Here is an 18,822-nt window from a genome sequence, read left to right as displayed (position 1 = left end):
TGTGGTTGTATTTCCTTTCTCATCTAAACATTGCATTTTGGAAGGATTTGGATATGGTCTTTGATAATCATCTTAAAAGTTGGGAATAATTTAAAGAACTTCCTATGAAGGTTATTGTTTTTAGATTTTCTGATTCATTTCACCCTCATTATATCAAGTTCTTGAAGACTAGTATTACACTAAATGTGCCTTATTACAACACCTTATGGTGCAATAATGCATGAATGTGTGTAATTCATAGATTGGAATCAGATTCTGAGCACGATGTTAAAATTTTTCTACAAAACATATTTCCTTTACAAGCTTGCAAAGAAAAGAGCGAATGTGTGGTTTATTTTTTAGATTATGACAAGTTTCAAAACTTAACTTCATATCTGGAAGCACTTTATTAAAAACTCTCATTTTTTAAAAAGTCATTCGGCTTTTAAATAGATATTTCTTAAAGGTGTCAAGTATAAACGAAGTGTAATTAGAATACCATGGTATAAATCCATTGACAATATAATAATGTTGCTATGTTGTTCATGTTATTAGTAAGCATTCAAGAGCTTAATATAGACTGTAGGTGACAAATCTCCCACTTCCATAACTATGTGCATACACATGATTGCATTATTGCTGTTCAATGATACCTTCCTTTTCAATGTAGTATGTCTTCATGTCAATTCAGTACTAAGTCAATGTCAAGCCTTCCTTTATCATTAGATATCTGAAATATATAAAAATTCCAGTTTTCAGGGTGGGATTTTAGAAGTCATTTTCCATGCTTAGTTGTTTAGCAATAACATCCACATCCATCATACATATATGGTCACAGATGGGAGGCAGGATCTCTATCTGAGCTAACAAAGGTATATGTAAAAGCTTTTCTACTCATTATTACCAAATAGCACTACAAATATTCTGTTATTTTCCTAGTTATATTTCAATAACATTTTATAAAAGAATAGAAAAAAATTAACATTTTTCTTTTTTAAATGTGTTAATTCTACTTTTTACATATAAATTGGTAGTTTTTTAAATGTTAAAATCAGGATTACAAGTACTTGAGATGAATACTGCTTGGGCTCACAGTGTCCACATGGATAAAAGTTATAAAAGGTATGATTGAATACAATTTAAGCTACTGTTGATTTTAAAGTCTATAATGAGGGTAAAATGCTCAATCTTATAATACAGTTTTTACCAAATGACCATGTGACGTACAGTCCATGTAACTTTCCTGCAAATCTCTGAGCTTACATGAAGGCATTACTTTAATGGTCTTTTCACTGTCAAATGTAATGCTGTAACTTTGGTTTGTTCTTGCTTACTCTTACCTTATGTTATATTGCATTTATTTCCTCAGGCCTGGACCCAGTACTCTGGGCCTGGTTCTTTCTTCAAAATAAAAGTAACAAATCACAGTGCTTCTGTTCAAGGATATAAGGCCCAATTTACTCACTCTGCATCTTCATGGATGGAGGCCTCAGATACATCTGAAATCACGGGCAAAATTATTTACTTTTTGATCATGTTTAGTAGTATTCAAGCAACTAATTTTTAAATAAGCGAAGGTTTTCCATTACCTTACAATGTTTAAGTCCAAAAGATAAGTGAACAAATCATGTTATGTCAACCAAAAGACAACTCAGCATTTGAAGACTTGAACATAAATTGAAAGTATTAATATGTTTTCCTGCAATGATGGTATAGTATTTGCAGTATCAGAAATACATATGCTGGGTCTTTTTTTTTCTTATAAATTTAAAATAATGATCAAACTGATAAACATTTGATCCTCAGATTTTTTAAAATATCTGTACAATTCAGCTTTCTCTGCCCCCAACTGTTAGCACAGCAATATGCTCTTGCAGGGAAAGTATTAAACAAGGCAAAGATATTCTAGACTGCTTGTGCTTTGTGTCTTACACTTAGTACAGATCTTCTCAGTAAGTGCCTGGGGAGCTCCTGGTTGACCAGAAGCCTAACAGCACTAAATGTATGGACCATGTCTGCCAAGCCTCAGTCTGTCCCATGCTATCTGCAGAAATAGCCAGAGGGCGGTGGTGGTGTTGTTTTGGCTGTATTCTTTTTTTATTATTATCTACCTATTTCCTTCTCATGGCAATGTGTTATTTAAAATAATAATAATAACAACAATCACAATAATAATAATAATAATAATCTTTTTCAAACATCTTGCCATATATGTTATATCCCTTGTGCTGCGTGTGGAGAAGCCAGGTCTGTACAGTATAAAGTGAAGTAGAAGGTTGGTGACACTGATTCTCAATCCCGAATCTTCTTGATTGGTTTTCCTACAACAGTTTGGACCCATTTGGACAACACCAAGCCCTCTACTCTACTTTGGCCTTATCTGAAAGACCAGAATTGCTGAATTATAAAATAGTTTTCAGTTATATTTGGTCATCTTGGTAACAAAACTGGTTGCTGCAGAGTTGATCTGATGCATCTGTATAAAATGTACAATGAAGAAGGAAGAAAATACCAGATAACCCAGTAGTGGCCAGTTCTCTTACATGGCACAGACAAAGCCTCATGCTCTGTAGACCCAATCATGCCAATAACACATAGCCCAGAGTGAATACTATTCATCTCTTATGTTTTTCTCCATACCAATGTCTCTTGCTGTGGCTCCTTTATGGACAATTTATGTGTATCTTTGGGGGGCATTTCATTTATAAATCCCTGATTATCTCATATCTCTTTCAAGAAATAATTAAATATTTTGTTTTGCTTAGTGGTCAGGAGTGGAGACTATTATTTGTTTGAAACGGACAGTGAAGAGGAAGAAGAGGAAGAATTAAAAAAGGAAGATGAAGAACCTCCAAGAAAGTCAGCTTTCCAGGTAATTATGGGATTTGGGAAATCATGTCTTTTACTGGTTGAATTTTCTTTTTGACAGACCATGATTGCAAGCCTAGACTTCTTTTGTCATGTTCATATGTGATAGTTCACAGAAGCTTCTGATTTTCATCTGAAATTATTTATTCCTCATTAAACTAATGATGCTTGCCCCTACCATGCAAGACCATCATTCCAGTCAGGTATTCATTTATTTGCATCAAAATTTTTCTGATGCTATAAACAAAAAATTAAACTTCCTTTCTCTTGCAATTATGAGATGAAGAAGACTTCTCTGGCATTGTTTTGAATTGCTTAAGTGGACTTTGATACATAGAATAGTTGATCATGAAAATAAAGTACTTGCTTTGTTTTCAAATAAACGGTCATTTAAATGTTACTTCGTTTTGAAAATCAGTTTTATTTGTATTGCTAAAAATTTGAGAATTATTGAAATAATGAAACTATCTAGCAGCTCTGATTATTTTCAGTTTATCTGCCTTTTGTTTTCAGAGCCTACTGTACCATTCTCAGTTGTATAGCTCATTAGTGCAAGTATAGTGTACCTAGTGATGTATAATCAATGATACCTAAACACAATAATTTGTCAGAAGACTTACATATGGAATGAAAACTTGATATATATTTATATGTATACATATTTCATGAAAGGGCCTCATGTTAGGAGTTCTTTTCCATTTGTTATACTTTGAATTACATGACGTATCCATGAAGAGGTCATTGTCATTTTGCTGGCTAGGGCTTCTCAAGCTGTCAGGTAACATCCAACCCTGTTTTCCCAATGCACTGAAGAACTAAATTATTCACAGAGACACCTTGCTCTGATGCTTCCTCACTGGCCCCATTGCTAACTCTGTTTCTAGATGACTATGTGCATGTGTGTAGCTGGCTTACCAAATACTAACGACTTGACTTATTATTTTTATTCTAACCATCACTCATCATGCAGAAAAGAAGAGACCGTGATCATCTTCACTATTTTTATGGATTACTTGCGAAGAATGATAATTTTCTTTATTCCTAACTTATAAGCAGAGACATTTTTTTCTAGCTTCAATGATTGACACATTCCAACCTAGTTGTAATCATAGAGACAAACTCATACTGATGTCATATATTAAGTTACTAGTTTCTGTTTTTTTTTCTACTAATTACTCTTGCTTTGTCCTTCTTTGTAGAGAGCTATTGGGAAGTTTGCATCAGCCATTTTAGCCTTGCCAAAGTCTATCATTAAACTTCCCAAAACTATTCTTCAGTATTTAATCAGAGCTGCAAAGGTATTTGATGTTTTACTGATGTGTGGTGTGTGACCTTCTGCTCCATAGATTTTTAGACAAGCAGAACCCTATTCCTACATCTGCCTTTTCCCTGTTCTGTAGATTGTGCATTGAAAGAATTGTAAGAATTTAAAATATTTGGCAAACTTTTCCACAAAGAGTTCTGAAAAGCCAAATTTCATATTATTTGATTCTTGTTTCTTTAGCTGATATCAGAACCTACCAAAAAATAGAATGAGAAAATGCAGATACACATCTACTTTCTGTCCTTTTTGTAGTTTTGTCTAAGTCACATTTCACTTTAAAAGGGTCACATCTGATTGCATGCATCAGTTATGATGTGCAAAAAAATATGATAATTTTTCTCAGAAAGCTGGTTAAATTACAAATAAGCTAATAAAGGACTCAGTTTGCTCCTTGTCCTTTCTGACTTCCTGTTAAGTCTCCATCTTCCTAAACTGGACATCATTTTCCATTTCTCATTTGGAAATCAATTCATCTCCTCACTAAACCGCACTGTCATGCACAGCGTGTGCAGCTGCTCCTTCCCAGATCACTAGTGACTGCCAAATAAACCAATTAAAAGTGACTTGTTAATTAATCTAATGCACAACAGAAGTTATCCAGCTACCTATGCTGTTGTCACTTTATTACTGAAAATCATAGGTAATGAATTATTCTTCTTGTACTTTAAAGAAAGGTATTTTCCCTGCCTTAATCTGAGGCAAGCACAAAAATTCTCAGTGTTCAGCAAATGGCTTGGATAGTGATCAAGACCAGTTTTGGTTTTTTTTTAAGATTTTATTTATTTATTTTTAGAGAGGGAAGGGAAGGAGAAAGAGAGAGAGAGACAGAGAGAGAAACATCAATGTGCGGTTGCTGGGGGCCGTGGCCTGCAACCCAGGCATGTGCCCTGACTGGGAATCAAACCTGCAACACTGGTTCGCAGCCCGCGCTCCATCCACTGAGCTATGCCAGCCAGGGCAAGACCAGTTTTTTTCTTCATTTCTCCTGGGATCTTACTTAAATGCAGGTTATTTAAGTTCAGCAGGTCTTCAGTGGGACCTGGAATTCTGTATTTCTCTCAAGCTCCCCATGAAGCATAAATAGCTGGTCTTACCTGGAGGAGCAGGATCTAATAGTCAAGGTCCCCACCATTTTCTAAATGCCAGGATCCTGCTGTTTAGTTTAATATTCACTGTTGTCACTTCCCTAGGGTTCTTTTCCTTTTCCCCTTAATGACTGCCATATGAGTCTCTCCATCCATATGAAAGAATTTATATGAAAGATTACAATGTAATTATCCTCCATCTTACTTTTAAAAAAAATCTTCTTATTGACAACATAGATAGTCCCTGGACTACACCTCAATTAAAGGACAGTTTATGAAACTTAACTAATATTAGTGAAGGATCTCCACATTGATAAATTCTCTCCTGTTTTAAAGATTAAATTATTTTTTGTACATGTTTTCAGTAAAGGGAATTCCATTTTATTTCATTTACATGATAAAATTTAAGATGAAATGTAAGATAAAATTTAAGATAATAAAGTTGGGAATACAGTGGCAATGCAGTTTTGAGGAGCAAAGTTTACATAAATACATTTCCATGTATTTTCTGCTTATGGTTAGTGATGCTCATGTCTGAGTCCCTAGAGAGATTCATCAAATGGATTTTAGTTACAGCTACCAAGTAAGAAGTTTCAGTAAGAATTCTTCTATTTCTTGACTAAGTAAGAAATGGGATGTTTCCTCCTCCATCTTTATTATCGACTGTTTCCTGAAACAATTGGATTTAGGCCAAACTGACCCTCTATCAAATATTCCTGGAACTGTAAAATGTTTGTATTTCCAAATACCAACATTAAGATAATTTACTTACAACAAAGGGTGTGTCAAATGATTCTTTCCCCTCCCTCCTTCCCTCTTTTTTTCATTATCTTAATGGGAAAGAACTGATAGGCTTAATCATTTAGGTGTCAAATGTAGAACCAGGAGTTCCCTTTTAATAAGTCAGATTTCCAGGACTCTCACCTTTTCCACAAGGCCTTTTCAATTCTGTTCTGAGCACCTCCTTCTTTCCTGCTCACTCTCCCACCCAATGGTTTCATTTTCTTCAGAGAAAAAAAATTCTCCAGCTGTGCACTTATATTCACAAATCCTGATTTTTTTTTCTATTTTAGGTAATCCTGCATTCTCTAAAAGCAATATTCTAATAACTTTTCAAAATAAAATGTCACTATATTTTGCTCTTCAGCCTAAAATTTATTTACATTTAGCAGAATGGATTTTTTAAAAGAATCAATATTTTACAGAAGCAAGTTTGTTTATTAACATGCTAAACCTCAAAAATATTCTTGATAGAATTCCTAAATAACATGCTCAATAAACATCCACCATAAATTCCTTTATTTGGTCCTTCTTCAAATTCCAGTTTACCTCACTCTTCAAAATGTTTTTGGGCATAAAATAAGATATTTTTGTCTCCTGGGCTTATTATTCAAAAATAGTATAATTGTTATGTTTATATTAATTGTTGTTAAGATTCAGATTTCTACCAGTGAGAAGAAATGTTCTTTCTTAATAACCTATGACCTTTCTTTCCATTTCCATATATGGAAGCATTGAATTCCTCCTTATTTTTATAACTTCATAGTGCCCATGGTTTTAAACTGTACTTTTCCAAGATTCCAGAAATCTGGACATTATATAAATTAAAATGAAAGTATCTGGGCCTACAAGCACCCCTGTGAAACCTTCCTTTAACTTTATGTTGATAATAGAAAACCCAGCTTCCCTGAGACCCAGGTGTGCCTGTGGGTGCATGAGGAGCATGCATGCTTGGCTTCATGGTTCTAGGTGGCTGACTTTGTATCTCAAGGTTTTCTTTTTCTTCCTTCTGCATGACTTGGGAAACTATCGGTGGGTGGGCTGCTCAAAATGGGTCTACCATGGTTACTGGTTAAAATATATTAATGCAACTATTTTCAGGTCTTGAATAAAAATGACAAAAGGCAACTTTTCAAAAGCACAAGTTCTCCTTCCATACCATCTGAAATAACTTCTTAATCTTAATATCACCTTATTTTTCCTCTCCAAATACTAATCGATCTGCAAAGCCCTTTCTTAAGGTGCTGTTAATAGCTGTTATTCACAAGGGAAAGTATCAAATGTACTGTTTGCCAAAGTAAATGAGGAGAAGATAGTATTTTGTTTCTGACTCACAGTTTATTTTTGACAACTCTAATGTCATGTTATTGAGGCTTCCGATTCATTCGTATTGCATGCAATGGGAAAGATCAGCCGTTAAGTATTACAAATAGTGGTGGTATATGGGAAGTTGGGAGAAATGTTGGTTTGTATGTACCCAAAGTTTCTCAAAATTTTCTTTGATACCAAATGAAATATATTCCTACATATCTGTTTTCATCTATTACTTCATGATAATGAAAATGGAACAGGTCAGCTCAGCATTTGAAGGATATGGGAGAGGGATATTTAGTTTGTGTTGGGAAAGAAAATGTTTACAAAACCCATGAAGCTTGGTGTTGGTCCCTTTTCTTTTAAATCAAATTATTAAAACCCAGAAAATAATTGAACTTTCTACCTTCAGTTTGTTTATCAAGCCTGGATTACTGACCCTAAAACAGCACTCCGACAAAGGCGCAAAGAGAAAAAAAGGTCTGCAAGAGAAGAACAGAAAAGGACAAAAGGATCTGGGGAGGGTGAGTGTCACAGGGGTGCAGCAGGTTCTAGCCAGCACCCTCTCTTTCTGTGGCCTTGAATACAACAGAGGAACTGCAAAGGACAGAGTCTTTGGAGTACTCAGTTCTTACATTCTAAAGAGTACAAAGATTTTTACTTGTCCTTAATTGCTTGTGAAAGATTAAAACATGAATTTAAAATGGGTTGTATAAAATGAAAAGAGAGGCACAATAAACCCAAAGAAAGTAGAAAGAAAAACTAACTTATAGAAAATAAATATAAGATAAGACTTTATCATTAAGTGAAAAGCTGTTCTTAGAAAAACTAATTAGACAGATGAACTTTTGGTAGTTGACCAAGGAAAAAGGGAAACCTGTCTAAACAGTGCCCATGAACCAAAAACAGAACATAACTACCAGTGCCATATTTAATACGATACTGGTACATTTGAAGGCATGTGATAGAAACACATTTCTAAGGGAGGATAGCAAAATTAAAAATGCACTGTGGACAGTCAGGAAACACATTTTCATTATATAAATCTGACTAAAGGTTAGTTATATTAAGAATTCAAAAAAAATCAGAAAAGTATTCAAAAAATTCAACCCAACAGATGAATGAATATGAAAACAACTCACAAATCAAAAAATTAAAATTGCCTGTAAAAAGGAGCTCAGCTGCACTAGTAATTTGAAAAACACAAACTAAGTACTTTGACATTTTGACATTTTGGCTTTTTACCTACGGGATTGATAAGAACCTAAACATTTGATAACATCATTGTTTGGAACTAGTGGAAATATAAGTGCTTGCATGTACAATGAATGGTGTTATATAGTTGTACATCCACTTTGAAGAACAGTGTGTCCATATCTGTGAAAATTTTAAATGCACACATCCCACTATAAATCAGTCTTACTCACTTCCAGGCATGTGGCTTAACCTGAAGCAGGATTTGTATGTGTACATAAGGGCATAAGGACACATGCCTAAGAGCATTTATGTAATGTTTCTTGTTAATAACAACAATTTAGAAACATCTTAAATGCCCACATGAGGAAGACTCAAGGAAATTTTGTTACCAATATATAATGGAATACTCCAGTACTTCAAAAAATGAGATGGATTACTTTGAACTGACTTAGAGAACAATTCCTGACATATTGTTAAATGAAAAGCATTATGTTGCAAAATGGCATACACATTATGAAACCATTTATAAAATAAAGGAAACCTCAAGACAATATTTTGAATTTAAATGGGTACATATTTTAGTTTATAAATGTGAGGAAGAATACTTTGAAAATTAATAACAGTGGTTACTTCTACAGGAGGGGTTAGAGAGACTAAGTGGTATGATTAAAGGGAACTTTAGGTTTATCTGCTACATTTTTGTGCTTTACAAAGAAAATGTGTATATAAATTCCTTGTGAAATTAAAAATATGTTTAAAATAAAGTAAAGGAAAACATAATTTCTAATGGAGCTCTAATTATAAAACTGTTTCCTTTTTGACCATTCTGCCCTCTGCTACCTCTCGGTAACTTTAATTTTATTTTACTTTATTGGTTTAATAAGACAAAATTAAGACAGAGCTGATGTAAGAAATTATCATAAAGAGTCAAATGCACAATCTGCCCTGGAAACCTATCTACTAAACTGCCAAATCCTCACAATATGCTGTGTTCATATCTACTCCTTTCTCATGGGCACATGTACATGTGTAGGTATTCATTAATCCATATCATCCTTTTTAATAGCTGCAAAATATTCTATAATACGGATATGCATAATTTATTCAACTATTCTGTCACTAATGGACAAAAGTTTACTTCCAGATTTTTGCTGCAATGAGCAATGTTGCCTTAGATAACCCTGAACAGAGCACATGTATATATAGTTATACATGTGTGTTTTCAAATGCATAGCAAAAGGTCAGGAAGAACATTCACTTTCCACAGAATACATGATCAAAAGTGGGATTGCTGGGTTAAATGGTGTACCTTTATTTACTTAAATATTTTCCCAAACAGCTCCAGTGTGTGAGGTTATGAGAGCATCCATTTCCCTGTCTTGTCATCCCCCAGGACAGTATTACTCTTTTCATTCTTTGTCTTTCTCAAGGTTTTGTTTTCACTTGAATTCTCCTAACTAATAAGAGTGAATTTTTGTTGTTTTCTTGGCAATTTGTACTTCCAAATCTAAGATTTAAACATTTTTATCATTTTTCCATAATATTGTTCTATTAGGTTGTTTGTCCTTTCTAATTTAGAGAATATTTATATATTATGGATATTTTCCCCTTTTACATGTTAAAATTTTTTCCAATCCAATGGTTATCTTTTGATTTACTTTATTATATATTATCTAAATAATTTTTAATTTTTTCTGATGTCACGTAGGTCTAAATTTCTTTTTGCAGTTTCCAGGTTTCCATTTTGCTTAAGGGAGTCCCCTAAATATTATGCTATTGTTTTCCTATATTTCCTCCTAATTTTATTTACATTTTGAAGTTTTTATTTTCTACAAAGTAGAGATCTAATTTGTTTACTTTTAGGTCAATAGACAATTATGCTAACCCTATTTATGAAATGATTCTTCCTTTTTTCTATTAAATTTAAATGCTACTTTGGTCAATATCATGCCTTCATTTACTCTCAGGTATGTTTCTGGACTGTCTACTGAAAACATCTAGCTCCAGCCCAATGTCTTATATTTTTGTTTATTTGTTCATTTGCATGTTTGGGATATTTTTAGTTTTTTTAAATTTTTTAATTTTTCAATTACAGTTGACATTCAATATTATCTCCTACTAGTTTCAGGTGTACAGCATAGTGATTTGACAATCAAACACTTGAAGGACATAAGTCTCTGTTGCAATTCAAGTCTGCCACTGCAGGGTGAAAGCAGCCACCAACAATATATAAATAAATGGGCCTGACTATATTCCACTGAAATTTGGATTTTACATAATTTTTATGAATACAAAATACTCTTTTTTAGATTTTTTCAACTATTAAAAATATAAAAACCATTCTGAAATCTCAGTCCACTTAACAACAGGAAGCAGGAAAGGTTTAGCCAGAGGATTGCAGTTTGTCACTCATGATTTCCAAGATTCTTGTTCATAAGAGAATCTGAATGTTATGAATTCTTACAACTATTTGCCAGAAACTCTTAAAAGAAGCAGAATATCCTAAATTTAATTTAATGTTTTTAATCCAGAAGAGTGGTGTTGGCATTTAATATACCCTAAATGAATCTAACTCCTGTTTCTTGAACACACTTGGCAGATCCTGTGTTGTGGGAAGACCAAGAGGATGAGCCAGTCAAAAAGAAATCAGATGGACCAGGTAATAAAATAAAGACAAATGTGAATGAGCTGGGAGAAAAGTGAAATTGTTACTTCCCCATATGTTTATGTAATGAAAGTCTGCCTAAAACTGACTAATCAAATACTGTTTCTGGACTAATACTGGAAAATCAGTGTCCTTCCAAATCTCATCTCCAGTAAAATTGCAAAGTGACTCCTAAAAGTAGATCTGCCCCTTGCACTGTTGGATTACATGTTGGATTAGAGTCGGTTTGTAAATTATTTTATTTAAATTCCTATGCAAAGAAGTGTCAGGTGGCAAATTATAAATGTCCCATAGAAGCCATCAGAGTAGAGGCATAAAAACTATTGGCAATTAATTTTAAAGGGCATAGAAAGAAGGAGTTAAGTAAGAGGTAAGTAGAATTTAGGAATGAGAGGTACTCTGGAAGCTTGGGCCAACTTCCTCATTTCATGAGGGAAAAATCAAATGCCAAAGAGTTTGCTCAGAATTCCACAGCTGAAGTAAGGGACAGAATCCCTGTCTTCTAACTCCCAGCTCGGTCATGGTGCCATTTGGGCTTTGCATAGTATGTGGTTGGGAAGACTTCTCTGTGTGGAGGAAAAAACAAGGCAAAACAAAATTCTCCAAATGAAATGAACTCACATGTCTCTCTAGTTCTATAAAAATGCTGTTTCCTCTATTGCACAGAGTTGGAATTCCTGAGTCCATCATTTATCAGCAGGCAATATTTTCAGGCTCTTTACTTTGGACACAAATACTTCCAAGGATGCCATCTGCTGGTCAAAGTGAGACTTCGGAAGGCTGGCTAATAACCTCTGTGGCCCAATTCTTAAACCTGGCCTCCATTTCCAGATACTTTACTCACATGTATGTAGGGCCACATGTTCTATTACTGAAAAGCCTTGTACAATGATAGTAACTAACCCTTTAGATTTCACATCTTCTTTGTCAGGCACTTTTCCAAGAAATTTAGACATATTAACTTGTTTAACCTTCTCAAAAACTCTTCTCCCCATTTAACAGTTAAGAAACTGAGGCAGAGAAAGATTAGCTAACTTTTCAAAGTTTACATAGCCACTAAGAGGTAGAGTTAGGATATGAACCCAAGAAGCCCAAACCCAGAGTTTGTGCTCTTAACAATTATGACCTACTGCCTCTATGATTTAAAAATAAGTAAAAATGAAAAGCTTAATTTCACATGTTAGTTTCTGATCACCCAAGTTAGTAAAGTGCTTGTTATACATGTCTCCAACACAACAATTTTATTTTAACACCAAAGACCACCATAAGCAAACTGTAAAATAATTATATTTATTTTATGACCTCTAAGGAAATAACTGAATATTATTTTAAAAAGTTGTTAAAAATATATGTTGTTAATATTTATTAATAGTAATAACTAACTTCAAGTCCTTCAGCCGTCAGGGGTCAAACTTGCCTTTGATGTCTACATAAAAGGCCTAGAGGTTCTATCCAGACTACTGTGGTAAATGCATGCCTTGCTCAAGATCAAAAGAGAAACAGGAGTGTTGGATGGACAGAGGGATGTAGGTGTTTCCAGAGCTTTCTGGCTCAGAATTGCTCTTCTGTGGAATCTGTAGCAACTCACTTCATTCAGTTCACAAAACAGCTGCTCCCTTCTTGGGCTGCTTTGCTCAATGAAGGTTCCTTTCTCATTTCCCTACTTCCTAATGGACACCACATTTAAGGCTGTTAGGTGTGATACAGTTTCACTGAGGTTTGGGGGGATAGTGGGAGGCAGTGGCTGTGTAGCCCGAAATATTCAAAGGGAAAGTCAGCCATCACCCACCTCAGCAGGCTCTCACCAGCTGGTTTGTCTGGGATCTGGCTTCACAGCCACCTGTGGCTCAGAGCCTCGTCCCTCCAGGTCCTTCTTATTTAACTTTTCCCCTATATCCTTTTCCAGATTCCTGGTTTTCTTCCCCAGGTACCAGCTGGCAATTCTGAGGTTCTTGTTACTCCAGTAGGTAGAACTATTCAACTCTTATTCATCTCTTGTCCGTCTGGACTCTGTCTGGAGGCCATCCCACATAAAGCTAAGCTTCCTCTAATGGTTCTCTTTTTTAAAAAAAGCAAACACTTACCTGAGAGAAAGTCTCCCTTCCTCTTAGGCACCTCAATTCACAAAGAACTTTTTTTTCCTTTTTACAATCACGAAGTTAAACTTTGATTCACACTGTGGTATAAGAATTAAAGTAGAGAGGGGATTGGTGGAGGGCAGGGGTGAGTCACCCAATGGTCATATGTAATTACACTAGATTTGAGGTCAGGAAACTATACAACCTCTGGGCCAAATCCCACCTGCCACCTGTTTTTATATGGCTTCTTAGCTAAGGATGATTTTTACATTTTTAATGGTTGAAAAAGTATTAAAAGAGTATTTTATGATGTATGAAAATTATTAAATTCTGTAAATAAAGTTTTATTGGCAACCCAATCATGCCCATTCATAGACCATTCATTGTCCGCAGCTGCTGGCACACTGCAACAGCAGTGGTTAGTTGTAACAGAGACAGGATGGCCTGGAGAACCAAAAACATCTACCATCAGGCTCTGTCCAGAAAAAAGTTTTGTGGACCCCCATACAAAATCATAAAGGCTTATGCCCTTTTCTACATGCTATCTTAATGATTTTAAACTAATTCCAAACCATAATCATTAATTCTAAATTCATTAAAGTTTTGCTATGACACTTGAATCTGGTTTTCTTCTTTTGCGGGGAGAGAGGGCACAGAGAGATACAAGCTGTTTTCTTGTTGGTGGTATTTGTTTTTAATAAATAGTAAAACAATTCATTGTCATGTTCACTAAATATTCACTTTATTGTTGTAATCAAGGTTTGAAATACTTAATAAAACTAAATTTTTAAGTACCAAATTTTTAAAAAAGTAAATATTGACCAAAATTTGGTGGTGTGTCTTGGAAGTTTCCTTGTATACCAGTTGAAAAACTATTGGTTTACATGAGCAAACCAGCAAAACAGTTAATAGAGGATCTCCCCTCTTTTATTTTGATTCAGACCTTTAAAAAGTTAGGTCACAGCTATGGAATCTCCTTAAACCTAATCAGTAATCAGGAGCTTATGCTGAGTTCTCTGAGGGAACGGGAGAGGCAGGTGCCACACTGAGACAGCATGAGGCACACAGTGGCAATCAGAGCTGAACCTGCTACACCGGGCAGTGTTCCGGGCTTCCTGAGTCACAACTACAGATAAGGAAGAGGACCCAAGTGCATCAGGAATTTCACAGCTTCTGTTGATTTAGGGAGCATCGATCTCATGTGCAGTATTTTGTAGTTAGCATAGCTCAGTATAATTAAGAACAAGGATAGTTCAGTGGTATAGATATATACTCTTAGCACACACACTAAGCTCTCTTTACAGGATAGCTTTAAGGTGATTTAACTGAAATGCAACTGCAGTAGGAAATATCAGTTTCTTAATCAACAGAATTGTTTCCAACAACTATTGTTACTTAAGAAAAGAAGAAACTTACAGAAGAAAAACTTATAGGATCCAATTGCCTGGATAAATACAAACTGTTTCTATTCCTATGCCAATAACAGAAATGTCTTTGAATATAATCTCTGCTTTTAATCAAAACTATCTGCATATGAATCTATTCTGACCAATGTTGTGATCAAATGTTAACAGTTCTGTCCTGGCTTGGTTTGGAGGCTGGCCCTGCATGTGTAGAAAGACTCAGTGGGAGCTTCCTGTGCTGTAGGGGTCCTCCCCCTGTCATGCTGAGTACAGAGGGCCAAAAGCAGGCCTGCCTTTGGCAGAACATTATGGTGCTATGCACAGCAAAACGGTCCATGGCATTTTGTTCCTTTGAAATTTTGTTTCTTTTTCTTCTTCCTAGATAACATCATCAAGAGGATATTTAATATTTTGAAATTTACCTGGGTCCTTTTTCTGGCAACAGTGGATAGTTTCACAGCTTGGCTTAACTCCATTTCAAGGGAGCATATTGATATATCTACAGTTTTGAGAATTGAAAGATGCATGCTGACCAGAGAAATTAAAAAGGTAATACTCTTGGAATATTTTTTTGTTTCTACGCACATTATAAAAATTGTGAAACTCAATACCCAGAACTCCAAGTAGGAAAAGATAAAATCCTTTTTTTCCAGACCATCTTTACATAACTCCTTAATTTTTCTGTATATTTAAATATGTTCCATGCTCAGAACTAAAATCAGACACTCACACAGAGTCCTGGAATAGTGGCTGGTTTGTTCATTCTGTCCCCTTGCCTCATCAGAGTTTGCAGGTGCACAGACTCTGCTGGGTCTTATAAAGGATTATGTTGTTTAGTCTGAGAAGATTGATCTGAAATATCTCATAGGAAAAATTCAGTAGGATGCATACAGAGCAGCAAAATATAATCATATAAGGTTTATACAATATATTTAAAAATAAAAGTTTATTACTAGAAAAGTTACTATTATATATACTTATACATAGCTATAAAATTATATATAGAAGGGATTTCTTTACATTTTTTTTGAAAAATAATTGACATATAATGTTATATTAGTTTCAGATGTGCAGCATAATGATTCTATATATATATATATAAATTTTATATATATTTATATGTATAAAATGAAATGATCACCACTATAAGTCTACTTAACATTCATTAGCACACAGTTACATTTTTTTTCTCATAAATTTTTAAGAAACTTTCAAATACAGCAGTCCCCACTTATCCATGGTTCACTTTGTGGCTTACCATTGGTCAACCTCAACCCAAAAATATTAAATGAATAATTCCAGAAATTAACAATTCAGAAGTTTTAAATTGCATGCCCCACTGAGTAGTGTGATGAAACTTCAGGCCACCCTTCTTCACCCCACCTAAGGATGTGAACCATCCCTTTGTCCAGCATCTCCATGCTGTATAAGCTCCCTGCCTGATGGTAATTAATACCCATCTAGGTTCTCAGATCCACTGTGGTGGTGTCATAGTGATTGTGTCCAGGTGCAAGAGTAGTGATGTTGGCAATTTGGATATACAAAAGCAAAGCTGTAAAGTACTTCCTTTATACAAAAAGGTTAAAGTTACTGACTTAATAAGGAAAGAAAAAAATCATACACCGAGGTGCTAAGATCTATAAGAATGAATCTCCTATTGGTGAAGCTGTGAAGAAAGAAAAAAACAACCTGTGCTAGTTTGCTGAGATATAGAGAAAAACCACGTTCACATAACTTTTATTATAGTATATTGTTATAATTGTTCTAACTTATTATTAGTTGTTATTAATCCCTTTAGTATGCCTAATTTATAAATTAAACTTTACCATAGGTACATCTGTACAGGAAAAAAACATAGTGTGCATATTGTTCAGTACCATGGTTTTAGGCATCTGCTGGGCATCTTCAAATGTATCCCCTGCAGATAAAGAGGTACCCCCATGTACAATACAGTATTATTAACTATAGTGTCCTTGCTATATATTACATTCCCATGTCTAACTTATTTTATGACTGGAAGTTTGTACTTTTGATCACCTTTATCCTTAGACAAGAGGGATTTCTAGTTTAGCATTACCCAGTAATACTGGACACCATTAACTCCATGAACTGACTTCAATCCCCAGCTTCACTAGCTTTGTGTTAACCTACTCGAGGTGTGCATGGTAGCTGAGAGCTGTCAGTATTGAGTGATGCCAGGTGGCTGCAGAGACAAGTAAGAACTGTGGCAATGTCTCCTTCGCTGCAGGGCAACGTTCCCACTCGGGAAAGCATCCACATGTACTATCAGAACCACATCATGAACCTTTCCAGAGAGTCTGGACTGGACACAATTGACGATCGTCCTGGTGCCGCTTCAGGTGCACAGACAGCCCACAGGATGGATAGCTTAGACTCACATGACAGTATCTCCAGGTATTTTGTGTTCTGAACAATAGATTCGGTTTGGACAAAGGTAAAAGAGGTGGACTTCATCAATATGAGAAATGAATGTAAGAGGTGAAAGTTAATCACAACTTACATGAATCGCTACCCTATTTAGGATGTCTCCATATGCACAAGAAAGCTAAAGGAATGTTTTCCTCCCCCAGACTGAGCCAGATAAAATCACTTACCAACCAAAAACTATTAGAAACACCTGCATGATTGGTAGGCACAGGATAGTGGTTTCCAAGCTGGAGACAAGCAAGAATGAAATGTCCTAATGACAAATTACTATTTGTGTCAAGGGCTGCATCTTTAATTCATTTTAAAAATGCCACTCCACGAAGTATCTTCTAAACTAGAATCTTCTGCTGTTGTTATCTTTGATAGTTTTCCCTCAGAATTGTTACTTTATGATTCATGGTAGAAGCCCATCTTTCCTGAGTTGTGTGACCACATGCACTGTCTCACAACAGGGACCCTGCAGTGATTATTTGCCATGGGCCAACACCTAGAACTGTTTCTCAGTTACCTCAGTTTATCCTAGGAGATGCATAATGTTATCATCCCCATTTCAGTTGCAGAGAGGTTAAGTAACTTACCCAAAGTCACACCACCTCAAAAGTATGTATAAACAGACCCAGGGTCCAAAACCATCTGTAATAGCTTAACACAGAGCCTGACCTCTCAACCACCATATGGTGTGCTGCCTCCTCGCCTTGCCTCTTTGGCACTCTAGGCCAGCTTTGAGAATCGACCTGTCTTTCTTATGGCCTATCCCAGAAAAAAACTATAAATTCTTTGCACCCCAGTATTTACCAGCTGCTATCAACTGTACAGATTTGACTTTCAAGTTAAAGCACAAATCCTGTGTTAGGAGGAAAATGACACGCCGAGGGTAATTAGGTAGACTGAGTGAATTACACCTTGTGTCTGTCTTCATCGGTAAAGAGTTGTTTCACTGAGGATTTTCATGTATTTACTGTTTTAATTCAACATGTTAAAAAGCACCTATTCCATGTCAGGCTCTGGGCTTGATTCTGGTATAGACACATAGTAATAAGTCATCTCTAAGTGGTTTGAGCCTGGAAAGAAAGACTCAGCCACAGGATTATCTGTGGAATTCTGGACTAATTTCTGCTGTATAAGGACATCAGAGATGGGCTGTATTCTCACTACTGGTTTAGAAGCTCCTTGGTTACTCCCAGTCATACCTCATTCATATGCTGAGCAAGGCACCAAGGTCTAGTGAACTGTTTGTCCTTCACAAATACTGAATGTGCTACAAAATGAAAGAATGGAAGCAACCAAGGCTATTTTATCAGTACTGAGATACCAAACCCAAAATAGATAACTACAAATTGAAATTGCAACCTGATTGGAAGAGGTGGGTAAAAAAATTTGCCTTGAAGTGCTATTTTTAGCTGTTGCCAAATTGTTGTATTTTAGCTTCTCCAGTTGTGCCTATTCTTTATTCTAATAGTCTATTTGATGCAGATCTAAATTAATTGGTATGGAAACATATGTTTTTAAAAACCCTCAAGGTTTAAAATGGTATATATGCTAAAACTTCATTTTTATTTTTTAAAAATATATGTATTCATACATATGTTGATTTAAGTTTCATTTTTGGACACATAAAATTCTTCATGGATATGACTCCTCCAGTCCCCTGAAATTAGGTATTGATTCTTTCAAAGTCCTTGAG

General features: G+C 35.2%; 1 protein-coding gene across 1 annotated transcript in view; it reads left to right on the top strand.

Moving 5' to 3' along the window:
- PIEZO2 (piezo type mechanosensitive ion channel component 2) overlaps positions 1–18,822 on the top strand; it is a 427,386-nt gene that overhangs the window by 354,901 nt on the left and 53,663 nt on the right. The window contains 5 exon segments of the mRNA XM_036009325.1: positions 2,745–2,851; positions 7,760–7,871; positions 11,144–11,203; positions 15,073–15,239; positions 16,939–17,105. Of these exon segments, the coding sequence (XP_035865218.1) occupies positions 2,745–2,851; positions 7,760–7,871; positions 11,144–11,203; positions 15,073–15,239; positions 16,939–17,105 (613 nt within the window).

This window comes from Phyllostomus discolor, chromosome 9, assembly GCF_004126475.2.
Source record: "Phyllostomus discolor isolate MPI-MPIP mPhyDis1 chromosome 9, mPhyDis1.pri.v3, whole genome shotgun sequence".
NCBI classification, from domain to species: Eukaryota; Metazoa; Chordata; class Mammalia; order Chiroptera; family Phyllostomidae; genus Phyllostomus; species Phyllostomus discolor.
Note: the sequence above shows the minus strand (reverse complement) of the source record. Positions and strands in the feature narration are given on the sequence as shown.